We start from the raw sequence: 26,769 nt of genomic DNA on the forward strand, positions 1-26,769 counted from the left end.
CGAGTTCTTTGGTTCGGTTGTAGAAGGTTGGTAACGTAGTGACTACCACCTAACACGGCCCACCACCTCTGGCACACTGAGCATTTCTAACAAATGGTTATACAGTTGGATTTGGCGGATAAGGCTCTGCTCTTTAAGGAAGGATTCTGCAGGGAGGACGTATTTTTGTAGGCCTACCCGGAAGTTGCCATCAACCCCGGCTCCCTCGACAAAAAGCCAATGGGATTTTTCCATTGTCAGAATCAAGGAACCCATTGACTTCGAGACGAGCGAACCGGGAAGTGCAAAAATGCTAACTCATTCGCAGGTTTTAAGACCCATTCCTGCAGAGCTCTATCCTCGGATAATTAACACATACAAGGGCAACGCACCTGAAGTTCAAGAGGAATAGTGAGAGGTGTCAGGTCGTAACGGCAGAAGCTGTACACCTGCATGAATATGATTGGACGTTACCAGTCAGCTGGAAAGGAATGAATGCTAATAATTCACTGACTCTCTCTCTCTCTCTCTCCCACCAGGGTGTATTGACAGGAAGTGTGTGTGTGTGTGTGTGTGTGTGAGACCTGTCGTCGTGAGCCGCCATGTTCCGAAACAGCCTGAAGATGCTGCTGGGAGGCAAAAGCCGCAAGAACAACAGCGGTCAGTACCTCTACGTGTTATTATGGGTGTCATTACATGTCTTGGGGACCCTATCACCCTGTGTCATGCTCATAAGGATTTCCTGTTGTTTCGGCGGCACGTTGCAGATTTGTTCTTGTCTATCTCCCAACTCTGTCTGATCCCCTCTCTCTCTCCCTTTCAACAGGTGGCAGTAGCATAGAGTCAGAGGGGTCAGAGGTCAGGATGATGGAGGGATTCACTCGTTCGCTTCCCTCTTCTCCCCTCCTCAACCTTCGCCTGACAAAAAGAACCGGTAGGACCACCTATCCATCGACAGTATCTATCTGTCTGACGATATTCAGCGTGGTGCACTCACACGCACCCTGAATGATGACAATGTCCATCCAGGTGTCAGAGTACTTTATTGTACTGCAAATACAATCAAAAAGACAGTTTTGGATAAGTAGCGGCCTCCTCTGCTGTTATCTGGACTGTCCACTGTTACGACTGGGACTTACTTCCTCATTCTAAACGGATTTACAGCAGTCGCAGTAATAATTCAGTAAACAATGCAACTAGAACTGTCCTAAAACTGAATGAATTATTAACACAAAATAGGAAATGTGCAGCCTACTCACCAACAAAAGACTACTCGCTAGCATGCTCGACCTAGATTGGCTATTGAAGCTAGCGGTAGTTAGCCGCCCTATATTCTTTATGAACATACAAACATGGCACCGCAAGTGAGGACAAACTTAACATACACGAATGTGGCGTTTGTGCATTTCTCTCACCTGCAAATACAATCAAAAAGACAGTTTTGGATAAGTAGCGGCCTCCTCTGCTGTTATCCGGACTGTCCGCTGTTACGACTGGGGCTTACTTCCTCATTCTAAACAAGGATTTACAGCCAGTCACTCACGTACCAAAGCCGCTACCGCCATCTACTGGCAAAAGCGCCCTACAGGTGAGATTTCCACTCGTTAGACGTGACACAAAGCGTTTTAAATGATACTAACCAGAGAAATAATGGTGGGGGGACCAAGGTAATGACAAAATCTAAGATAATAATAATCCTGGGCATAATCTTGCGCCACTAAAACGCGCAGGGTGCCACACAAGGGCTTCGGTGTCTGATGGGCCTCCGCACTCACGGATCTATTTCTTAAACTGGACTACGTGGATCATGACTCTACAGTCGACATTTTCTCAGCCAGCTTCTCACTATCAGTGATGTGATCCTCCATGAACACACTGCTTCCTATGAAAAGTAGTTCCTATGCACCAATCAGGACTTAGAAACATAGTAAAGAGACTACAAAACACACTTGTAAAGATGTATGACGGGGCTTGATTTAAAGGGGCTTAAAGAGTTAAAGTATTTGATGTAGCGTGCACAGTAGGAAAAGTTGAAGAGATATGGACACATGGTTGAATGCACTTTTTGCAAGTGGCTTTGGATAAAAGCGTTGGCTAAATAATGGAGTCCACTGGTTGAAAGGGAAGACAGAATGAAGGAGAAACCACAATAACCAGCACTGGAATGGTTTCTCTTTCTTTTCTTTTCTTCTTTGTTTTTCTTTTCCCTCTCTCTCTCGCTCTGTCATACACACACACACACACACACACACACACACACACACACACACACACACAGCTGTGACCTGTTACACTGTGTCTGGCATCAGAAGGGGGGTGACCTTTGACCCTGCATTTGATCGTCCCTCTGTGCCTTAGTGAGAGAGAAAACACAGAAACGTAACCCAACCTCCCTCTCCTGTCCTGTCCTCTCCTTCCCTCCACTGCCGCTCCTCCTCTTCTTCCTCCTCAGGGTTGATTTGACACACTTTTACTAAACATTACCATGTGGAGTCTCTCTCCGACTCTCTCTCTCTCTCTGTCTCTTTGGCGCCCGCTCTCTGTCAAAACAGAAACATTGTGAGTCAAGGCAACATCTTAAAGTCAGTACAACATGCCCACGTACACACACGAGCTCTGATTTCACTTTGTCAATCCTTCACCTCTCCCTCCCTCATCGTCTCCCTCCCCCATGAAGGCAAAACACTGAAGCAACTGCTCCGCCACCACTGCTGCGTAGCTGCTGCATTCTTGCGCTCTGCACTGCACTCTGGTCTGGTAATCTGCGGACTCTAGATGCCGCCGTTAAACTTGCGGCACTCTGTCACGGAGAGGCAGCTAACTAGACGGCTAAAGCAAGAGCGCCAACCAGGTGGAAGCTAGCTAGCCTCGGCTAAAACTGAAGCTACATTTATTTGCGCTACCGTTATCTGTAATTGAAACACATAATTACATTTGTTATGTACGCCAGCTCGACACCAGTTGTGAACGCACCATAGACACATCACCACCATTCTAAGTAGTTAAACCTGTTGCTTATTTACACACCCAGCAGTTGCGGAGCAACATTAGCATTCATTTGTCTGGACACACGACCTCAAGCGAATGCTAGTCTCTGCCGACTCCTGAGGTAAACATCTGGCTCCGTAGCTTTGTGTCTGAAAACAGCGCTATGAGAACTGTGAGAGTGAACCAAAACAATGAAGTTGCGGGCCGGGGCGGCTAAACAATGAGCTGAAACTCGCTATGAAGCTCAATATGAATATGAATAGTAGTAGTAAACTAGTTTAAATGCACTAGAAACCTGGAAGAACACATTTTGATATTGCATTTGCGTTCCCCTACATTAGCAATGCAACGCGATGGCAATGCAGTTACTTCTCTCTGTCTTTGTGGGTCAGCTTTGTTGCTTCTCCTCTTACTTCTTATCTTTTTTTCCCAGAGAGAGTCCAACTCTTTCTTTAGGTCTTCACCTCTGACCCTATCTTTCTCCCTTTCCTCTTTTCATCGAAAAGTTTTTTTCTGTTGATTCCAGAATGATTTTTAAATTTTTTTTTTAGAAACATCAGGGGAACATCTAAACACCATTTAACTGACTCAATTGAACTCTTTGTTTCGTGCTTTTCTTTCTACATTTTTCACATTTTCTGGACTTCAGTGAATTACAATTTTCCCATCTTCTCTGTGATTTGTGGTCAGACGCTCTTCTGTTCTTGGAAAAGGAGTTTCACTTTAATTGCAGCATTTCTTTCCTCTGCCGACCTTCATCCAAGTCTTCCTCCAGTCTCTCTCTCTCTCCCCGCCTGTGTTTCTCCTCTGTTAGAAGAAAGAGGACCGACTTTCGAAACTCTCTCCGTTCAGCTCCTCCTGCAGTCGTTCCCTTTCCCCCCTGTGTGTGTGTGTGTGTGTGTGTGTGTGTGTGTGTGTGTGTGTGTGTGTGTGTGTGTGTGTGTGTGTTTTTCGGGTTGGAGGAGGGGGGAGGTTTTGATTTGCGGTGCAGCCAGACGAGGCAGGTCGTCTTTCAGTCCAGATATGGAGGCTCCGCTGCTGAAAGAAAAACTCCTCTAACACTTAGAAACTTTACTTATCGTGCTTCTGACCAAAAGGGATATCATCTGGGAGGAGATTGACTCGTTCCCCCTCATGCTTTGAGTTGTTGTTTTCTCTCCTCGCCTGGTTTTGAGGAGGCTCTACCTGTGAATGAAAGGCATTGCATTTTATTGGCAAAAGAGGACAATGACCAGTGGATTACATCGTCCAGATCTGCTGTGGGTCGCGATATAGTTTCAAAGGATTCTGGTTTCACCTCTGAAAGCAGCAACGTACTTGTACTGAACGTTGGAGGAGTTTGGTTATTGCCACAGTGCTTGCATGTTTGACTATCCTGCTTATCAACTGCAGTCCTTCTGCTTCAGAAGTTGGAGTACCGCTAGTGGGTTTTTTTTCTTCTTCTTTTTCCTCTTATCCTCTTATCTCTTCATTCCCACCTCCTTCATCTTTCTCTGCCTCTCTCCTTTGTGTGATCTGGAGGAGGAGGAGGAGCTCAGGACCCCAAAAGAAAGCGGACTGGATAGTGATGTCATCATGCGCATTCACATTTTCAGCAAGATAGCTTAATGGAGAGGACGGACAGCACAACAGCAGTTCAACAAACAAGTTAAAGAACCTTGCTGTCCTTCATCACGGTGTTTTCTGGGGCTATAGCAGCTCTCTGATTCGTTGACTCCGCCCTCGACATGGAGCCACTCTGAGCCAATCAGAACCCCCACTGCCAGCCAGCCAGCCAGCCAGCCATGGACTGCACGGCGGCTATTTTGAAAGCATGCGCCCGCTCCAGAACCAAGTGGTGTCGGCATGAGCGGCCCTCCTCCCGCCGCCCGTGGAGGCTGGCGGACGGCCGCAGTTGCGGCAGAGATGTCGTGGCGGCGGGGGTCGCCAGCCATGCCTCCTCCCTCCTGCGGCGCTTGCTGTTTTACGCGTGCTGTTGCCTGTCCCACGAGGAGAGCTCTGAGCTGTGTCGGGAATGGGCGGATCGTCCCGGGGGAGGAAGAGGAAGAAGTGAGGAAGAAGGTGAGAGTGAAGGACTCACTCTCTGTTCCGATGTTCTTGTTTCAGGTTTCTACCAGGGTCAAAACTTACTATATTAGTGTCGGTGTTATAGGTTTTCTGTCATACATGCTACTGGGAATGAATCTTCTATTGTGTTGTGTATTTCAGTATGTGCCTTGTGAGTATGGACAGAAAGAAGTCCTCTGTTAGCTTCTGTTTCACTAGCCTTCGTTGCTCAATGTAATTTCCTCCATCAGTCTTTTCTGAATAGCTGAAACATGCTCCCCGGGTTTTCTTTCCATAAAGTAAGCTAAGTGGGTATCTGCTACTGTACTAGCATATTCTAGTATAATGAAAGGGTTACAGTGACCTAGCACTGCACTTTGATGAAGTTAAGGTATATATAAATATCTTTTGGGACTTTTGGGTATGGGTCAAGCTCAAAAAACACTGGATCCTGCATTTCCCATAATGCAACTGGCATTTCTCATTAAACAAAATTGGTCCAAAATCCCAATGATGTAGGGTGTACCCCAGGAAATTGTTCAGCGGACGCATAATTGACACAGACCTGCCAGGGCGATTACATATAAAATACATCAGTAAAGTCAATGCTTTGCATTGTGCACGCCAAGGTTATTTTCAGTCCAAAAGTAATGGAGATGATAGCTAGGTGCGTGACTTGCCTTGAGCCATGGCAGCCTCTGAAACTGTGCGCACCAGCCACAGTTGACTCTGACAGGCTCCGGTCAGCAGTTACCACATGCAATACAAGAGCATCTATGAGAGGGATCAACTGGAAAAGGGCCGCTAACTGATCTCTCGTTCTTTGTTTTTGTCCGTTGAAGAGGAATCTTCTCTGGTTACGAGATTGAACAGTGTGTGGATTCTGCTTTGTTCACTCTGACTTTACGTGCTGGGAACGCTGGCTAGCCATCTGTCTACAGATGTCAGACTGATGTCTTTGCATGGGGCACAAACGGGAGCAGATGAATTATTGAGCAGACATTCAGTTTCTGTCTGTCCATGCTCAAACTGATGTTGGAGGTAGTTAAAGGTGGCGAGGCAGCCCGCCTCTGTTACGCAACACTACAGGAGAACCTTTTCCAAATTCACTTGGATTCCTGAACTTCTCCAACAATCCTCCATTAGAGTCGAGCAAGTACTAATACTGATGAAACGAGCTCAACACAAGCAGACAGAAGAGAGCGACTGTCATATATCAAATATGGGGATAATGGCGCAAGGTCTTTCCTAGATCGCATACATAGTGTTGCACTGTTGTACACATAAAAAGTGAAGGAAGTATGTGAAGAATCATCTCTGCACACCTGGCCAATCACAATGTGCTGTATCACAAAGACACCAGTTATTAGAGATTATGTGCGTCAGAAGGTCTAAGTAGCTAAGCTTGTTAATAGGCTGTTTGGTAGCATGTTGTGGGTTCAAATCCTGTCTGCAACTTTAATACTTCTACACCAAATACTTTTTCCGCCACATGACAAGAAGACAAATGTTTACAATGGAATCCAACAGAAGAAACTGTATCTTTTGGAAAGGTGGGGAGGGAATTACAAAGAAGGACAGAAAGACAGAAAGAAGGGAAGAAGAAAGGAAAGAGGGGAAAGGAGAAGAGAGGATAGAGATGGGAGAGGAAGGAAGACCGGAAAGAGGGATTGAGAGAAGGAATCAGAAGCTGCACGAGTCAACGAGACAGAAATGGTATGCGCTCTCTGTGTCTGATCGTTCCATTTTATTTTTCTTATTCTAAAAACGACTCACGCACCCTGTCATTGACTGACCGCACACACATGTATGTGCACGCATACACACACACACACACACACAGTCTTCCCAGCGTGCTTTGTGTTTTGCTGGTTTTATTTTCAGTGTGTGTGCGAGGCTTCTCTGGTATTTAGTCCAACAGTCAGCACTTTATAGCTATAATTACAGACTGTCAGAGAAAGAGACAGAGAGTATGAGTTTTCATGCTGTGGCTTACAGTCTCGTGTGTGTGTGTGTGTGTGTGTGTGTGTGTGTGTGTGTGTGTGTGTGTGTGTGTGTCTACTCTTGTCATATTTAGGTCACGATAGTGAATGTATTAATATGGAGATCAATTACTGTTCCGCGCACAGTCTCCCCAATGGGCTTTGCATTGTTCAGTTCATGCCTTTGTGTGTTTCTGTGTGTGTGTGTGTGTTTTAAGTTCTCTTATTTGTTCTATTTTCATAATCTCTTCTGATTGGACAGATTTATACCCATTTTTCATCCTGATAGGACAGATCCAATCTCATAGTCCGAGGAGGCGGGGCTCCGGGGGAAACAGAGTAGACGGGCAGGGCTTCTCCCTCCCTGAAGATGGAGGAAGGAACATAGGTGGCCATTGCCAAGAGAACAGTGAATGCTGGATGACTTTCTACTCTCTGGGTTGTTCCAGTGGTCAGTCTGCGTTTCTGTACGTGTGTTTCCACCACTGCAAATTCAATTTATGTGGCTCCATTTGTATTTGGCCGCGCTGTTACTTGACCGCAAGTCTTTCCTGGACAGTAATACATCGGCAAAGCTGATAACAAAGGGATAGTTCACTTACTTGCTTTCTTGCCGAGAGTGAAATGAGAAGATGGACGCCGCTCTTATGTCTGTACCATAAATATGGAGCAGCCTTGGTTTTTGTAATGATTCAATTGTAAGGACATATGGAGGATTTTGCTTTGCGTTTGACAGAGCCAGGCTAGCCATCACCCCCTGTTTCCAGTCTTTGTGCTAAGCTAAGCTAACCGGCTGCTGGTGGAAGCTTCATATTTACCATAGAGACTTGAGAGGTATCGATCTCACACCTATCTATCTAACACTAGCTGTTCCTTTAAAGCAGCTATAGTCAATATTTTTATATTTATAACGGACCACATGACTGTGACGAAGCCACAGAGACTTCACTGCTCTCATAGTGTGGTTTTGCCGTTTTCAGCAAAAAGGCTCTAACAAGACAAAGACTCTATAGCTATGCTAGCAGCACTGTGAGGCTTGTACTTAGGCACAGTGGTGCTTTGAGCTAAATGTAACGCCATGCTAACATACATGACAATTCTAACATGCGGATGTTCAGCAGGTATGATGTTTAATATGCTCACCGTTGGCTCTAAACACAAAGTGCAGCTGAGGCTGATGGGAGCGTCATTAGTTTTGCTTGAATTTGGTCGTAAACCAAAGTATTGGACAATCTAAAAATTTCACAAGATGATGGCGCTAGATTGGAAAGGGATCACCAAGCGCTACCTGCTCGGCGTCGGACAGCAGGCAAATGTTGCCACCAGCTGGTGAACGTAGTGGAACATTTAGCAGCTAAGAGTCAGATATTTTTCTCAGGAGTTGATGGAGACTAAAACTGACCTGAAAGGAGAGGGAATACTGGACTTGTGTGCATCAAGTGGACAAAAACACAACTCATAATGAATGATAATGTTGCTCTCTATCTGCTGTGTGTGTAAAGTGAGTATTCACAACTTACCTAAGTGCACAAACCAAGTGATTTGGTAAAAGTTGGGATTTAAAACTGCTCTCTCGATTTCCTCAAGCCGTTGTGGTAGATTTGGAGAGTATAACCCATTCTGTTGTATTCTATTATACCATACCATACATACCATATACCTTTTCTTCCCTCTGTCACTCTCCAGGTGAGGATGAGGAGTTAGGACCCCCGCCCTCTGTAGACGAGGCGGCTGATGCTCTGATGACCAGGCTGGGCTTCCTGCTGGGGGAGAAGGTAATCAGTGGAGAGCCGGGGTCCCCTTACCACGGCCAGGATGATGGACAGGTAATGAAGTCGTGCAAAGGATGCACACTTACTTTAGTGCGGGCTAAATGGAGTGTCCAGTAGCAAAAGCAAATTCCACCATATTGTAACTTTTGTGTGTTGTTGTTCTATTGTTATTCGTGACTAAAGTGTCCCTGTTATTTTGTCTCTCCCCTTAACATGTATTGTATATACCTTTACACAGTTGGAGTAAAAAAAAGTACCATATTATCATATTTCCCTATGAAATGTAGTAGAAAAGTAGAAGTGGGGATAAGTTGGATATTAAGTGAAAAGTTTCTTTGTTCTCAAAATTTCATATATATTCCTTCTGTTTCACTGTATCTCTTTCAAATCAACATTTAGTTGTTTTATCTGTATAAATGTGTAAAAGCCATTGTTGCACAATCAAGTATGCAAAACAATAACAAGACAATTAGAAACAAGAACATGTGTATACCAAACACTGATTAATATATAGACAGATAATAACACTAAGAAGAACAATGGAAATTGAGGGTCTCTTCTCTTTCCCACAGAGGATCTCTCCTTCCTCCAGTCTGGCCAGCAGCAGCACCTCCCCCTGCTCCACGCTGCAGCCTCCGGCTGGAGGGGAGGGCAACAACAACAAGCATGCCTCTTCCAACCACGCCTCCGTCACGTCCCCCACCTCCACACTGGAGAGCAGAGACAGCGGCATCATAGGTGACTTGCCGAAGATCCGCCTTTTTAAAAATAAACCCTTCCACTGCTAAGCCATTGACTTTTTTTTCTGCCCTCCCCTCACTCTCTCTTTCAGCCACGTTGACCAGCTATTCTGCTGAGTCGGCAGCAGAGAGAGATGACAGCGGCAAGTACCCCGTCGATGGTTACCATGGCAGCAGCCTGAACCTCTGGCAGCAGGGGGGCCGGCCGGTGGTGGCCTCCACCTCCTCCTCCTGCATGACGGGAGCAGGAAGAGCGAATGATGGCTTCCTGTACAGGGTGGAGGACAACATGGCCGCCTCCACTTACAGCCTCAACAAACTCCACCCTGACCGAGGCCCTGGCTCCGCCCGCTCATCAGGCTCCACCCACTCCATCCCTCTCTACCTCATGCCCCGCCCTAATTCGGTTGCTGGTAAGATGGCAAATGGGTGACATGTGTGTTGCTGTGTATGTGTGTATCAAGTGGTTTCCAGTCCTGCAGTGCGCTCCCACACACTCTTTCCTGTTAGGAAGGAATTACATCACTCTTTCACTGGTGATAAGTGAGCAAACACACTTGATTCCATGAGAATTATGTGTCCACTCTTACATGAGGCAACTTCATGTGTATTTAATCTTTTTAGATGATGATTTCAAATTAAAAGCATGCATACTGCAGCCTTTTTATTTGTATTAAGAACTATCTGATAAAGCTGTTAAAGCTGCATTAATCAATATTTTTGTGTTAACAATGGATCAAATGGCATTGTGTAATGTGAAAGTGGTCACTCGTGACCAAACCACAGAGAATTATCACCAAACTCTTGACTGGTCCGGTCAAAGGAAAGCTGGCTAACAAAGTTAGCAACAAGCTGGTGAACACAGTGGAGCATTTAGCAGCTAAAGAGCCAGTGAATGTTGGACTTCGAAACTCCAAGTAAGTGATAATGTTGCTCCGTATCTGCTGGATGTGTGGCAGAGGCAATTGTTCGCTAACAAGTCTGGCATATCAACAGAAATGGTAATAACATGTGTTGTGTTCACAGCTTGTTTTTTGACTGGCCAAACACATCAGCTATTGCAGGTATCCCACCGCACAGATATCATCAATTTATTTTCTATATTCACCCTAAACTTAAGGGAATAGTTCAACATTTTGGAAAATAATAAAAAGTGAGATGTCTGGGTGTTAAGTGCGGTGCTGGAGTGGTTAGCCTAGCTTAGCATTAAGAAAACAGTCCTGGCTCTGTACAAATTTAAAAAGAAAATGCATACCAACACTAGGGTTTCTAAAGTATTACAAAATAATACGTATGTCTCATTTGTTTAATCTGTACACACACAGAAATGTAAAGAGGAGGTGACAATGAGCTCCGTGTCTTCAGTTTGTAACATGAAGAAACAAAACAACCAGGCTGAAAAGCAGAGACAACGCCTGGGCAACACGTTCATATCTCATCTTCCCTTTCCTCTTTTCCTCTCTGTCTCCCATAAAAACTAAAAAACCATGAGTGCTTTGGGAAAGGAAGGAAGCGACATGTATGACGTTTCTCAGAACACACACACACACACACACACACACAAAGGATACGAGGCACAGTCAGCACTGACATTCTCTGCGGTGTTAGAGGATTGTAACTGGATCGATTGGATCCAGCTTTCGGTAGGTTTCTGTCTGTTTTTGTCGGGAGTCGAGACAACTCAGAGTTTCCAACGTTTATCAGTGCTTTGTTAGCTTTAGCTTTATAGTGGCTGCATTGGAAGACACAATCCTGCCTGTTCTTCACTTCACTAACGATAGATAAGAAAAGGAAGGCGACGTTTTGATTTTCTTTAAAAGTGTAACTGTTAAACACAAATCTACATGGCCACTGTGGGTCTTCACACGGTTTTCAAAAATGGACCAGCGTTTCAAACCCGTGGTTTTGTTTGTGGTTATATTTAGATATTAGCTTGTTTTGTGTGTTCATGCAGTGGTTCCTACAGGCTGTGGATTGATTTGTTGTGGCCGACCTCTGGGCACCGTTGAGCATTAAGATCAGCAACAAAACAGCAAACTGTTAAGTTTCGCACAATTTAAAAAGGAAACAGTTTTCAACTCTGTGATGTTGCCAGGCAACCAGGAAGTCACTGCTCAAGGCCAGGAAATAGTCCGGCACATAACCCCCTGTAAAACTACAAATTGTTGTTTTTAAAGTTTGGTTTACGTAGGCATTCAACTAACCAAGTATAACACGTGGATTAGTGAACTTCAATGCTGAATGACCTTTGGACAGAACCAGGCTAGCTGTTTCCCCCTGTTTCTGGCCTTTGTGCTAAGCTAAGCTAACCATCTACTGGCTTCATATTTACCGTACAAACATGAACTTCTCATCCAACTCTCACCAAGAAAGTTATTTTTTTTTAACCTAACCCAGAGCTGGAGTCAGGACACGTTTAGCCTAGCTTTGGATAAAGACTGGAAGCAGGCAGAAACAGCTAGCCTGGCTCTTTCCAAAGTGAGAAAATACACCTACCAGCACCTCCTAAAGATCACTAGTTAATATGCTTTTTTTAGCTAATGGTAGTTTATGTTGTGTGAAAATTCACCACCAGTTTTTTGAACAACCAAATAATGATATCAGTATCAGCAAATCCTGTATAGGTGCTGCTCTATAGTTTTTGTTCCAGCCATTAGTTCTAATTATTTCGTTTTTGAGAAATAATTCATTTCTGTCAGCTTTGGCATGGCCGATGGGTCTATGGAGGCAAAGAGGCTGTAGCAGATTCCGTTTTGCAACGCTTTGTTGTTGCGTTTGGGAACGAAACAGTGGACCATAATCTGGCTAAAATTTGGAATTCAATGAGCTCTCATCATCATTCTCTCTCCCTAGCCACTAGTTCTGCCCACCTTGAGGATCTAGCCTATCTGGATGAGCAGCAGAGACACGTCCCTTCAAGGGCGTCCCTCAGAATGCCCAGACAGAATTCTGGGAGTCGTAGTCAACAGGACCACAGAGGTAAACGCATACAAACACACGCAGACAACTGTTTCACGAGCAGTATCACAATACTCCTCTCCTCCCCTCTTCTCCTGCAGTTCGCTTCACTCCCTCTCTCAACCTGAAGCCCCTCCACTTTGAGGTTGCCGGCCTCTCGTCCGATTGGCTGTTCACCGGCAGGGAGTGGCTCTTCCAGGAAGTGGACGCTCGTCTCCGCAGTGGCGACCCATCAACCAGTCGGGGTGTGGTGATCATCGGCAACATGGGTTTTGGCAAGACGGCCATCATCGCCCGTCTGGTGGCGCTCAGTTGTCATGGAAACCGCATGTGGCCAAGCGCTGCTGCCGGCAACCAGACCATGCCAAAACGTAAGCAATACAAAACAACAAATTCTGTACGCTTTCGACTGTCTTTTTCAAACTATTCTATCACAGTAGAAAACAATTCCAAATCCCGACACAGAAATACAGATACTGATACAGATAGTAGCTTTGCACTACACCCCTAATTCATGGTGGCTGGACCTGTCCTTTCTCATTGTTTGTTGGTGATGATGTTGATGATGTGATGGAGCACTTTGTTGTTAAATGTCTTTTAATTGTAATGTCAGTTTCCACAGACACAAAGGTCATTTCCGGAGGGATAATAAACGAAACTAAGGTCCAGAAACAAAACAAAGTCATAGTTCCAAGGCGCAATGTCATTTTAGAAATGCTTATAGCTTAACTTTATACAGGACTGTATAGCCTGTGCTTGGTAGGTGCTTGAAGGGGACATAGTAAATTGTTGGCAGGAGCCCATATCACATGCTTGCCAAGGGACCCCCAGTGAGTTATTCCAGCCATGAAGACATTCGTTTTGTAAGAGACAGCTGAGTCATCATGCAGAACCCTATAAAATCAGCCAGACTCACAACCAGCGACCAGACTCACGGCCGAGCCAACCACCAGAAAAAAAGGAAAAAAAAAAACATTGAATCATGCAGCGGAAAAAAACACACGAAAACAGTAGAAATGCGGTTAAGAGTAAAGAGGAGACAGGGAAAGAGACGGTTTGTGTCTTTACATCTTCACTGAGATTTGAAATGTAGGGGGGGTGGAAAAACATTCTGATATTCTTCCACCCGACCCTCACTCCAGATGTAGAGGCCGTTTCTTTCTCCCACGATTCCCTGGGAAGAGGAGGAGTTGTAGACGAAGGAGGAGGAGGAGGAGGAGGAGGAAGCTGTCCAGGGACTCCAGAGATGAGGAGGAGACAGGAGGAGGCGCTGAGGAGGCTTGCAGGACAGGTAGGATCCCCTTTTTATCTAATGTAGATCTATTGTATCACACAATAAACTACCACAAAGCAGTTGTTGAAAGTAACTAAGTACTTTAACTCCAGTTTTTAGGTATTTGTACTGACCTTGAGTATTTTCATTTTATGCACTTTATACTTGATGCACTATATTTCAGTTATTTATGAAATATGCTGTTTTTTAAAGATTAAACAGTATAAAGTCGTTGAAATGAACTTCGCCAGCCACAACATTAAAATGCTGTTCATGCATTAGTGATAACAGTTAGCTTAGCTTAGCATAAAGACTAGAGACAGGGGCAAACCGCTACCCTTGCTCTGTCCAAAGGTAACAACCCCCCCCAACGCCTCAACTAGGTCAAAAATTAAAGCACCATATCTCGCACAAGTCTTGTCATCGCCCTTAGGTTGCCGGTGGACATACCAGGAAGCCACTGTACCTGGACAAGAAATAGTACAGTGCATAACCCCCCCCCACCCAAACTTGTCCTTTAAACCTCATCTATGAAAAGATTCAAAACAAATCATGCAGATGCGTCTTCCTGTCTTTGCAGGTTGTCTCGTATCATTTCTGTCAGGCTGATAACTGTCACACCTGTCTCGTTCCGGAGTTCGTCCACAACATGGCGGCAATGCTAAGCGACGCCCCTCAGCTGTCGGCCTATCGGGAGCTGCTGCACCGGTCGCCACAGCTACAGAGCACGCTCAGTCTGCGCTCCTGCATCCAGGATCCGAGCTCGACCCTCCAGAGAGGAATACTAGAACCCCTGGACACTCTCTACAGAGGTACATACAGATTCTTCTGTATTCTGCGAGCTCCTATTCTGTAAAGCCAGGGTTAGTACTTAATCTGTTCTGTTCTATGTTGGGGGGTTTTTCCCCAGAGAGGAAGTTGCATGTGGAGGGGGCGGGGCTTATTATACTGATCGATGGGCTGAACGAGGCAGAGTTCCACCGGCCGGACTACGGCGACACACTGACTTCCTTCCTGTCCCGAAACGTCCAGAAATTTCCTTCCTGGTTGAAGGTCATTACCACTGTCAGGACCAGTCAGCAGGTATACACACTCTCCACACACACACACACACACACACACAAGCAAAAACAGACTTTGGAAAACAAAAGCTACAAAAGTTTGGCATTTTTAACCAAATATACATCCAAAGTCCCAAAGTAACAATTTATGGCTGCCTTCCTTCACAGTGAATGCTATCAGAGTTTAAGCTAACGTTAGCTTGCTCTGTCCCACTCTTTATTGAATTTTGGAGACGTTAACACTCAAGCAACCCCAGCCAACGTTACCCAAGATAGCATGGCATGTGCCAAACACATCGGTTAATCTTCATCCTGAATAGTTATGTTGTTAGGGGGGGATTCTGTTCCCAAAAGGGGGCGCGGCCTTGGCGCTTGGTGCTTGATGAAGCGTTGCCGGTGTACCAACAGTAACTAAGGGGTGCCACTGGTCAATTACGGCACAGCTAAGGGTGTGTTCATCTACTCAGGCGTAGGAAGGGTCCAGCCTGCTTGAAATGACGTCTGTCCAGAACACATTTACCTACGGTCCTGCCAGTCCACATTGAGAAAAACCCAAAATTGTGGGTGACTTTGCTGACAAACAAAACTTGTTTTGAACTTACAAAACTTGTATCTCTGCCTTTTTCTCAATCAGGACATCACTGGTTCTCTACCTTTTCACCACATCTCTCTGGACAGGATGGAGGAGAACAACGCCATAGACCAGGACCTGCAGGTAACATGCACCCGGTCTGCCTGTTTGTCTGTCTGTCTCTGTCTGTCTATTTCTACATCCATATGTCTGTCGTTTTCTTAGGGTTACCTGATGCAGCGTATCCACAGCAGTGCTGAGATCCAGAGCAACGTGTCGCTGAGCAATGGTCGCCTTGACAACGCGGCGCTGGCCAAGCTGATCAGCCACCTGAAGACCCTGAGCAAGGGCTCGTACCTCTACCTGAAACTGACGCTGGACCTGATAGAGGGGGGATACCTCGTCCTGAAGAGCTCCAGCTTCAAGGTGAGGAAGCGGCGGGGGTGAAAGCAGTTGGCCTGTCGTTTGAAGAGTAAGAGATGAAAGCAGTTGAATTGTCAGATGAAGTGTAGAGATGGAAACCGCCAAAATGGCAGTTCCATTGTAAATGACCAAAGCAATGGAAATTTCAGTTTAAGTGGAAGCGCTGGAGAGGCTGAAATGTAATGTGACGATTACGTGCTGAAAGCAATTAAACTATTTTTCGCTTATATAACTTCATTACTTATTTATTCATTTCACGAACATAAATTAGTAAATTACTTACTTATTTAGATGTGTAGTTATTTAGATGTGTACCAGGAAGGTAAACAGGAAGGCTTTAAATGTGTGTGTGTGTACAGGTGGTTCCTGTGAGTCTAGCAGAGGTCTACCTGCTGCAACTCAACATGCGGTTTCCCACCCAGTCGTCTTTTCAGAGAGTTCTGCCACTGCTCAACGTTACTGTGGCATCACTGCACCCACTGACTGACCAGCAGGTACACACCGTCACTGTGTCTGTATGAGTATACGTTTGTGTGTGTGTGTGTTTGTGTGTGTGTGTGTGTGTGTGTGTGTGTGTGTGTGTGTGTTTGCATTCAGAATCAATTGCAACCACCACGACTTTTCATCCAGCTCTATCACACTAAACTAAGATGGTGAACGTTGTGCACGTTACACCTGCTAAACATAAGCGTATTAGCATTGTCATTGTAAGTATGCTGGCGTTAGCATTCAGCTCAAAGCACTGCGGTTCTTAAGTGCAGCCTCAGAGAGCTGCTAGCATGGCTGTGGACTCTTTTTGGCGTATCTTTGGCATGCTGGAAATGGAATTCACTTGAACTGCGACTGCTCCTGTCCTCCAGCTGTTCGAGGTGGTGAATGCGGGCGCCCTGACTGGAGGAACGCTGCACTGGGCGGAGTTTGTGCACCGCCTGGAGCAGCTCTCCTCCTTCCTGCTGCGGCGAAGCGACGGCAGCCGGATGCTAAACCACGCCTCCTTCAGGGAGTGGCTGATGTGGAGAGAGGAGGGTCAGGATGACCGCTTCCTCTGCGACCCCAGGTACAGTGACGGGCCGCGAGGCAGCAAGAGTGAAAAAGACAGGACGAAGAGAGAGAAAAGTTTTCACTGAGCTGTCTGTTTCTCTGTCCGTGTGTTCGTCTCCAGGAGCGGCCACACTCTCCTGGCCTTCTGGCTCTGCAGACAGGAAGGAAAGTTGAACCGACAGCAGACACTGGAGCTGGGACATCACATCCTGAAGGCTCACATCTACAAAGTTAGCTCACACGCACACACACACAAAGTCCTCAAGGGGCTCAGTGTGGCCGGGTTTAGATGGGGGACCAACATCAGGAGTTGTTTTGGTGCCATAAACTGCGCGAATGGAAATGAACAAAACGTTCAATATTATTATATGAAGTATCTGTGACTGATGAATAAACAATTAATGGATGATTGATAACACAGTATAACATAGCTGTAAGCATAATCTAAACTATATATGCACAAAGACACATGAACAAATCCTCACAATCCTTCTTAACTGTTTATGTACAAATTATTCACAGGTGGGTTTAAAGCAGTGTATTAATATGTAGATGAAGACATGTTGAGCTTGAAGGTTCATTCTTGACCTCGTGAATACTAGTCTCACAAAAACGTCGCGAGCACACCACCGTCAAACCAAACGTGTCAGAAAAACAAACAATTGAACGAGCGTCGGCGTGATAAGAACCACCTAAAATGACAGAAACCATCTTTGGGAAAACTGTATTTGACATGTAGTTTGATTTTTTTGTTAGTCCGCTGACATGGAGGGGGCGAGGCTTACGACCTATACTGCAGCCAGCCACCAGGGGGCGACCATCTTTATATACGCATATGTTCCCTACAGTATTTCTGCTAAAAACCACATAAATTATAAACCAATTATAAAAGTGTTTATATATTTATATCATTGAGGTAGAAAATGTCCATATACTGTCCGTATATATATATATATATATATATGTGTATATATATGTGTGTATATATATATATATATATATATATATATATATACCTGTCTATTGTCCCTCTAAGTGTTTGTTTCTGTGGCATCTTATTCTTGTCTCTAGGGTCTGAGTAAGAAGCTCGGGGTTTCCTCCTCAGTTCTGCAGGGGCTGTGGCTGTGTTACAGCACGGAGAGCCTGAGCCCCGCTCTCTCGTCGCTGCGCAACCTCTACACCCCCAACATCAAGGTAACACACTGCACACACACACACACACACACACACACACACTTGTTTATACAGGTGAGCTGCAACTTTGCTCCCTACCTGTCCAGGTGAGCCGGTTGCTGATTATGGGTGGGGCTGATGTGGATTTCCGTGGTGATGTCCTTAACAACGCCCCCCTGCTGTGTGTCCACGCTCACCTGGGCCACGGTGATGCTGTGGCGCTGCTGCTCGACCACGGAGCTCAGGTTCGTAGTTCTTCTGAGGTGTCATTGACACTTGTGGAAACATTGTGCTAGGCTGTAATTGGAAGATTCTTCCAATTCACTGCCACCAAATTTGAGGTCCCTGTGTTGTATTTCTAGGTGGACGCTCAGTCACATGATGGTTTGACCGCACTGGGATTCGCTGCCGCAGCTGGACATCTGGACATCGTCACCATGCTGAGTCAGCACAGAGCTAAGGTAGATGTGTCAGAGCATGATGTCTCGCTGCCAGATTTTCAGGCTCCAAAGATTTGTGCATGATTGGGAAAACTGCGTACTTTGGTGCCCCCCAGTGGTCACATCCATAATGATACCATGGAAGACAGCAGCGGGACGCCTCCAACCCCTTATGTCCTCTGATCTTTTGTAGAATTTCATCGTGATAGTCAAATTTTTCCACGAACGACAACATATAGCATCAGATTCATTTGAAAAACATGTCTGATCTTTGACCCCAAACATCAGGGGCCTTGTTACACTGTGATAGTGGTGCATGTGTAGCTGTTGCCTCCATCGCCTCTGTGCTTTGCGGTATTCCGGGTGCACATGGCGCTGCCTCTAAGTCTCCGTGTTCCCCCCCGTGTACTCAGGTGGGTCATGTGGACAGCTCAGGCCGGTGTGTGCTGGTGCACGCAGCTCAGCGGGGCCACCTCGAGGTGCTATGCTTCCTGCTGAAGCGCGCGGAGTGGAGCTGCACTTCCTGCTGCGCTCAGAAGGGGGCGAGCAGGTGCCAGGCGGTGCAACAGGCTCTGGTTGCAGCAGCCAGCATGGGCCACACAGAGGTCAACTAAACACACACACACACACACACACACACACACACACACACACACACCTTTATAATATTGTGTGTGACTAAATCTTGAACTTATATTTATGATATGTTTGTAACATTTGTTATTGTGTCGTGCGTGTGTGGGCCTATAATGACTGCGTGTGTGTGTGTGTAGATGGTGTCACACCTCCTGGATCTTCCAGAGGAAGACGAGGAAGAGGAGGAGAGACCGGAGATCAACACACCTGACAGTCTGTGGGGAGAGACAGGTACTACAAAAACTACACCACACATGTTCACGCTGCATGAATACTACTCATTTGATCAGAAATTACACTAATTTACTCATCCACCAGTATTTATTTTGAATATCAAACATGTACGCATTTATTAAACATAATACATAAAGAACTATTTAAAAAAGATTAGCAATTGTAGTCCAAACAGTGCAGTTTAACCAGACCCAAGATTCATATTAAAACAAAGTCGGCGCAATTAATGTATTTAAAAAAAAAATACAGTTCCAGTCCTTTCTGGGGCATTGTTTCCCTTTGTTATAATACCTACTGTGCATCAGCGTGTCCCGCTCCACCTGACAGCTAGACACAAATTCAAATCTGATAACAATACAATCTGACGAAAGCACAGAGACGAGACGAGACAAAAAGAAAACGGCAGAGAAAAGTAGTGCCAAATAGTCAGTGACGGCTGTGCTGTGCTGCACATCACTGACCTCTAGTGGAGGAAGCTGAGCACTACAGCACAAGTCCCCCTCACACCACAGCAGCCTTGGTTTACCAGGTTCACTGTGCAAAATGCTCAGTCATTGTTTTGGTACTGCAGAATTAGTCGTAGCCTGATTCACATACAGCTCAGTTGATCAAAGAAGCTAACTCTGGTTTATCTGCCGTATGTAATTGGTGTGAACACCAACCAAATCTAGTGGTATAATTAGGAAAGTAAGTGGTCTACACACCCTTTATTATCCCTTAATCTATCCTTCCTTCCCATACTGCAAGATACGAACTCAACCTCTTACAATATATGATATCAAATCTTCTAGATCATTTCAGGTCTTCTGGTCTAAATCACAGATTCACTCCTCCTCAACCAGACATTCCTTTAATCTTCATCTTACAAGGTCAATCTTCAATCAGATACAGGGGTCCTAATTTATGGAACTCTTCTTCTCATTTGGTTAGAATTCGATCTTCCTTAAAGACCTACAGAACATATTTAAAAAAGACCCTGTTTTGTACTGTTTTTTTCATGCCGTAACATATTTTTACCAGTGTGAGTTGTCTGTCTGTGTGTCAGCTCTGACAGCAGCAGCAGGAAGTGGCCGGCTGGCTGTCTGCAGGCTGTTGTTGGATCAAGGGGCTGCTGTTGAGCAAGGCAACAGGCGGAGTGTGGCTCCACTCTTCAGTGCTGTGAGACGTGGCCACTGGCAGGTATGATGGAACACACACACACACACACACACACGGAGTAAGCGCATGTTTCAGTTTGATCCCTGCTGCAGAAATGCCCAGCGCCTGTCTCCGCCCGTGTCTCTCGGTCAGGTGGTGGAGTTGTTCCTGAATCACGGGGTGGAGGTGAACGTGGTGGACCAGCAGGGTCGAACGGCTCTGATGACGGCGGCCTCAGAGGGACACTTGACCACCGCCCAGCTGCTACTGGACCATGGTATTCACCTGTGTATTGACAGCATGAACACAGCACAGCGGCAATGGGTGCAAAAGCAGCATGAACACAATGCAAACAAAATATACTTCATATTTTAGTCTGCTGTTGATGTCAATGCAATCTCACTGAATTTATTGTTGCTAAATTCAGTATAAAGTACAAGTACAGAGTCATGTCATCCTCACCACTATATATTTATGTATTTATTTATTTATATACACAACAGAGACTCAAAGACACATACAGTTTGAGCAAAGGGTGGAACAAAATAAAAAGTAAATACAAACATTTACATATCAACTTACACACCCACAAAAAGCTCTTATTTGAGACCCGGCCATGACTTAAATATGTTATTATAAGTGACTGGAATCCTAATGCAGACCACTGACCCCAAACGCACGCTCTCTTTCTCTGTTTCCAGGAGCCTCTCTCGACCAGACGGACAGGGAAGGGTTAACGGCGCTGAGCTGGGCGTGTCTGAAAGGCAAGCTCCCGTTGGTCAGAGAGCTGGTGGAGAGGGGCGCAGCCACAAGTCACGCGGACCGCAGTGGACGGACCCCTCTGGATCTGGCTGCCTTCTGCGGTGACCCAGAAGTGGTGCGTGAAACGGATGCAGCCATATTTTAGAAATAGTACAGGACATCGTAATATGCTCGCGTCCATATTCTAAGCTAAATGGGTTTTTACGACTTCTAGTATTTGAAGAAAGAAATAGTGAAGAAAGTTGACCAGACTCCTTTTTTAAAAAAAGAAATCCAAATGTTTATACCAACAAAACGTGCTAAATGTTGCCCTTGTTTGTGTCCTTCTCTGTGTTAGGTGCAGTACCTGGTGGATCATGGTGCGTCGGTGGAGCACGTGGATTGCAGCGGGATGCGTCCACTGGACCGAGCGGTCGGCTGCAGGAACACCTCAGCGGTCATCGCTCTGCTCAGGAAGGGAGCCAAAATAGGTAGAAACATGAACTCAGATGACGCTGTTCCTGTGATTCATGTAGGGATTTATTTAAAAGATCAGAGATACAGACAGGAAGTGAGATCAAGAGAGGGGTGTGACACGCAAGAAAGGTCCTCTGCCGGAATCAAACCAAGGATGTTGCAGTCACACAGCCACTAGCCCACCGGAGGGCGAAATGATTCATATAGTTACCATATTGGCATCTACATTATGACGATTCTCGTTTCCCCCTGTTCGCAGTCTTTATGCTAAGCTAAGCTAACCGGCTGCTGGTGGGGTTTTGGAAAACAGCCGAGATGGCGGAAAATGTGTGAAAAGAAAAGAGCGTGGCTCGTGTTGATTTGTGTGAAACCGGAGAATGCGCTTTTGCTTTTGTGCTTCAAAAAATCAAGCGTTACGTAAATGGCCACATGGTGGCACTACACACACCTCAACCAATCACTTATAATGTTGTTGAAATGGTTTTGAAAGTACTGCGAGCAAAAACACCAAAATAGGAGTGACACTTACAGTAACCTTCTTCAATAAAACATTTGTCAGATGCTTGCTGGTATTACAGTGTGTGTGTGTGTGTGTGTGTGTGTGTGTGTGTGTGTGTGTGTGTAGGACCGGCGACCTGGGCCATGGCGACCTCTAAACCAGACATCTTAATGGTTCTGCTTAGCAAATTGATCCAAGAGGGAGACAGACTGTACAAGGTAACGCACACGCAGGCAAACCTAATCGAACAAACACGCGCACATTTATTTGATATTGTGAGTAATCTGCGTGTGTGTGTGTGTGTATTTGTAGCAAGGTAAAGTGAGGGAAGCTGCTCACTCGTATCAGTCAGCTCTCCAGAAGTTTCCAGGGGATGAGCTGAAGACGTTCAGACAGCTGAGAGTGTGTGTGCTGCTCAACCTGTCGCGCTGCCGCCGCAAGATGAGCGTGAGTCTCTCTCTCTTTTTGCTATTTTGAAATGAATCCCACGTCTCACAGCCCTCTGTCCTCCGTCTCGATATACCGCCATGAATTCTTTCCATTTGCTTGCAGGATTTTGGCCTTGCTGAGGAGTTTGCTACCAAGGCGCTAGAGTTGAAAGCGAAATCCTACGAAGCCTTCTATGCCCGAGCCCGCGCCAAACGCAGCCGCAGGTAACAATAGGGGGACAAACTAAACATAACCAAATCATGACCTGCTCCCTTTAAATGGTGTTAACATTTACAAATGTGTAAAAACATGAGCCAACCGAGGATAGGGTCTTCTTTGGGTCATCTTTTGGGACTTTGGGAGCTTTGTAGTCTCCACAGTTTCACACCCTTACTTCCGTTCATATTCTAATGCCATTGTTGTTTGTCCATTGTGAAGACCAGAAGCATTAAGGCATTAAGGCATTTTGCTTGGATAACAGCAGCAACTTGTCCTAATTCATCTTGATCCACAAGCCAAGAAAACTGGAGACGAGCCAGGAGGCTGGGGCTGCCAGAAGAAGAAAAGTATGCCTTCAAGAGCTTGTGGGTCCCAAATCCAGATTTCCTGTTGGGGGTTTACTCCCATTGTCTGTGACCAATCAGTGACCAATCAAAGGAGGGGAGACATCAACCACTGTCTATTCCATCCCCGCCTTCAGAGTCTCAGAAGTCAACTTGACAAGCGAGCAAGTGTTGAGCGCTTGCGAGCACGTAGGGAGGTTTGAGCTCGCGGGACTGCATTTGTGCAGACAGAACCCTCCCTCCCGAGGATGGTTTTTCCGCTCGTATCACGTGCCTGGTTTTTATGTGCGCGGGTTTTGAGACGAATTAAACGCCATAGATTCTTGCTAGTGCTATGCCAACTCACAATACTGTGTGACAGAAAAGCCTGGATCAACAATCCACTGCGGGTCCGTGGGTAACTTTTGTGCTTTCGATGATTGCATCTGATTGTTTCTAAAGAAAAGGCCGCTGTCAACCCCCATCATCAGTGGTGAGCGTGGTCAAGTGTGGCCTGTTGTGACCACACCCAACTGCGATGCAGCATTGTACGATAGTCACAGACAGAACTTGAAGAAGTAGCTAGATGGCCGAGCTAGAAGGATTTTAAGCCTGGGTGTAGTTACTCTCCACCTTTTGAAAACACACAAATTCAGAACACCAGCTGGTAAGGAGTTTGGCACTGAAGAGTTTGGAACACTGACAGGATGAATTCCTTTATTACTTTTTGTAACAGTTTGGACCCCCAGGCTTATCTGCATCTGTCATTGCAGCACTCTCTTTATGTCAACTTCTGAAATCTTATTTCTGTCTTTGCTTTCGATCTGTCTCGCCATTCAGACAGTTCCATGCGGCCCTGGAGGACCTGATTGAGGCCAGCCGCCTGTGCCCATCCAACCGGGAGATTCAGCGCCTCCTGTCCCGGGTCAAGGAAGAGTGTCGGCAGGTTGCACAACAACAAGACTCTCCCCCTCCTTCATCTCATCATGTTTATCAACAGAATATGCCCATGTCCATCAGCGAGGCCAGGTGCAGAGATTCAGGTTGTTTGCAGGTGCAGGACAGGGAGGGGCTTACCGAGGAAGAGGAGGGGGAAGAGGAAGAAGAGGAGGAAGAGGAGGGAAGTCACGGGGAGGGAGATGCTCCTGCTCAGTCCTTTCACCAACCACCAGTGTTTCAAAGTCTTGACACCCACTGCCGCCCTGGGGTGCCATCACCCACCTCCCTCTCCCCCACTCACCTGTATCGTCACCTCCCCAGCCCCACCCACTCCCCCTCCTCCTCTTCTCCCTGTCACTTTGCGCATCCTCCTCCGTCCTCCTCCTATCACCATTTCAGTCCTCCTCCCTCCCCGATGCAGTATCAGCAGCGTGCCAGTCCAATGTCGGAAAGTATGCCTGCATTGTCAGGAAATGGAGGTCTGCACCACCATCAGCAGTCCATCTCTGCCCTCCTCTACTCAGACCAGAACCAGGGAGTACAGCAGCAGCATCACCATCTGTCCAATCAGAGGTCCTTCCAGAAGCAGAACCCTGTTCAAGGCCAGTGGCTCCAACAAGCCAAAGTCCAGGTTGTCAGAACCAATCAGCCCAGTTCCTCTGCCCACTCCAGCATGATTTTGGGAAGTTCTGCCTACTCCCAGTTTGGCCAACTGCCACAAGAACTGGCGGAGCTGGGGGAAGGCATTTGCCCTAGCCCCCTAGATATCCGCCCTAACCTGCAGGTCCAGGCTGGCCTGAGCTCTGGAGCTTCATATCCACTAGATGATGTGGATGTCGACTTTGTTTGCCAAGCAAGACCTGCCTATGGGAAAGAAGGAGGAGGGGAGATGACGGGGATAAATCGATTTGGCCAGGCCCGTCAGTTCACCCGCAACCAATCCAAAGCAGCCTACTACCCCATGGAAGTTACTGAGGCAACAATGGGGCCTCCTGATAACCTTCCGTCATCACACGATTATCAATACCATCATCAGGGGGGACTACGACGCCCGCTCAGTTCCCACCCAACCGCCTCCCCTGCTCTTCCCCCCAGGCCTCTTGTCCACTCCCAGAGTATCAGCGTCCGTTTCTCCACCAGCAGCGGCAGCCTCGCTGGTGGGCAGCCCACTAGTCATGGCCAAGGCTTCAGGACCTCAGCCTCCGCCCAGCACATGGATTTACCTTCAGATCTGGCCTCTGTTGGGGGAGTTACTGGTTACCATGACGACCTCTTCCTGATCTCCTCTCCCCAGTCAGAAATATGCATGGTAGGAGGCGGGACTTATCCTGGAGAGGCGGGCCGTTCATCTAGGAACACTCCTTTTATGGGTGTTATCGACAGGACGGCCAGGGTGCACCAGCAGTATCAACAACAAGCTCCTTCCAGTTCAGCGTCCTGTCTCAGCCCTACTCGCTCCTGGGCCGTGTCTTCAGTGGACACGGTTGTCACCTCACCCAGCAAAACCCCTGTCAATCAAGGAGGTTTCAGTCAACCTCAGCCATCCTCCATCGCCTACCACAACCGCAGCAACAACAATGCCCACAATGGTCACCTCCCCCACGACAACCAGCTCGACTACTACGAGGTGAAGCCGGGCAGCGGTCCTCAGGGTGAAGGCTCGGTGCAGGTCGCCAGTCAGAATCCCTCCTACCTGGATGTGAAGCTGGCTCGAACGCTGCCTGTGATCCACAGCTACTCAGACAGACCGAGTGACAGACAGACAGGCCCTACCTCTCCTGTCAAACCAAAAAGACCCTTCGTAGAGTCCAATGTATAGAGGAAAGTGTAAATGTTGAGTCAGAGACCAAGGAGGAGGGTTAATGAGGAGTGGTTAAAAAGAAACACATATATTCCAAGATTCACTGGGGCTATGGGGATAATGGCACCCACTTTTTCTCTCCCCTCAAAGGTATTCATGATGCACAGTTGCCCTTGGTTGTAACAAGTGATGTGACGTAGCCGTGTGAAGAAAGAGGGAGAAAAAAAAGAAGAAAAGCTTGAGAGAGAGAAGTTCAAATCCTGCCAACGTTTTCACTTCCGCCAAATCTCTGCGTGAAGTGGACGTGCTCGCTGAAGTACACCGTCTCCTTTATTGTTCAGAAGAGACAGGGGAAAGCAGACGTTGAACATATGATTTTAATACGGAACATATTGCCTGTTACAGGTCAGGTCTGTCAATTAACCAGCCAGAGACAAAGAGACAAAGGAAAGAAGGGAGGACGAAAGGGAATGAGGGAAGGACGGGAGTGCTTAAACTCGAGACAGCTCTTGCCTTTTTAAAAAAGCACAATGAGGAAGAGGGCGATTTGGGAGATATCAGAAGTAAACACAAAAAAAAGACACCAGAAAGCACTTAAAATTCCTTCAAAACTGAAGTCTCTGAATGCCCATAATGCACTGCTCTAGAGTTTTTTTTTCCTGCCAAGAACATGTACGCGACTCTAGACAGTGGCATTCTGTCAGAGAGACACAAAAGCACCACTATCACCTTTGTCTGCTGCTGACGCCTTTTAAAGAAGATTTTAATTTCAAGTTTGAAGCGCTTGAATGATACGACTGGAAACCTGGATACAGTCGCTGCAGGATCCGGGCTCTAAATCGTGTGCCAGTCAGATGCTGGTCAGTGACCTGGTCCCAAGCCATAGT

General features: G+C 46.4%; 1 protein-coding gene across 1 annotated transcript; it reads left to right on the top strand.

The window, feature by feature from the left end:
• The first annotated feature begins 581 nt into the window (after positions 1-581).
• On the top strand, positions 582-26,063 carry LOC139300260 (protein TANC2-like). The gene is made up of 28 exons (XM_070923290.1): positions 582-639; positions 806-913; positions 8,682-8,821; positions 9,340-9,505; positions 9,600-9,920; positions 12,361-12,486; positions 12,567-12,836; positions 13,608-13,756; positions 14,319-14,550; positions 14,649-14,821; positions 15,434-15,514; positions 15,596-15,796; positions 16,153-16,287; positions 16,654-16,850; positions 16,956-17,064; positions 17,906-18,028; positions 18,115-18,252; positions 18,370-18,468; positions 18,861-19,052; positions 19,221-19,314; positions 20,363-20,496; positions 20,608-20,731; positions 21,156-21,331; positions 21,554-21,686; positions 22,298-22,389; positions 22,484-22,618; positions 22,724-22,824; positions 23,983-26,063. Exons 1-28 carry the CDS (start codon positions 582-584, stop codon positions 25,898-25,900), a joined length of 5,925 nt encoding a protein of 1,974 aa, XP_070779391.1. The 3' UTR covers positions 25,901-26,063.
• Positions 26,064-26,769: the final 706 nt, after the last annotated feature.

Source organism: Enoplosus armatus, chromosome 17, assembly GCF_043641665.1.
Source record: "Enoplosus armatus isolate fEnoArm2 chromosome 17, fEnoArm2.hap1, whole genome shotgun sequence".
NCBI lineage: Eukaryota > Metazoa > Chordata > Actinopteri > Centrarchiformes > Enoplosidae > Enoplosus > Enoplosus armatus.

Coding starts and splice junctions, on each gene's coding strand:
- LOC139300260 (XM_070923290.1), top strand. CDS start 582: ATGTTCCGAAACAGCCTGAAGATGCTGCTGGGAGGCAAAAGCCGCAAG. Junction 12,487..12,566: donor TAGTCAACAGGACCACAGAG/GTAAACGCATAC, acceptor CTTCTCCTGCAG/TTCGCTTCACTCCCTCTCTC. Junction 21,687..22,297: donor CAGGAAGGGAGCCAAAATAG/GTAGAAACATGA, acceptor GTGTGTGTGTAG/GACCGGCGACCTGGGCCATG.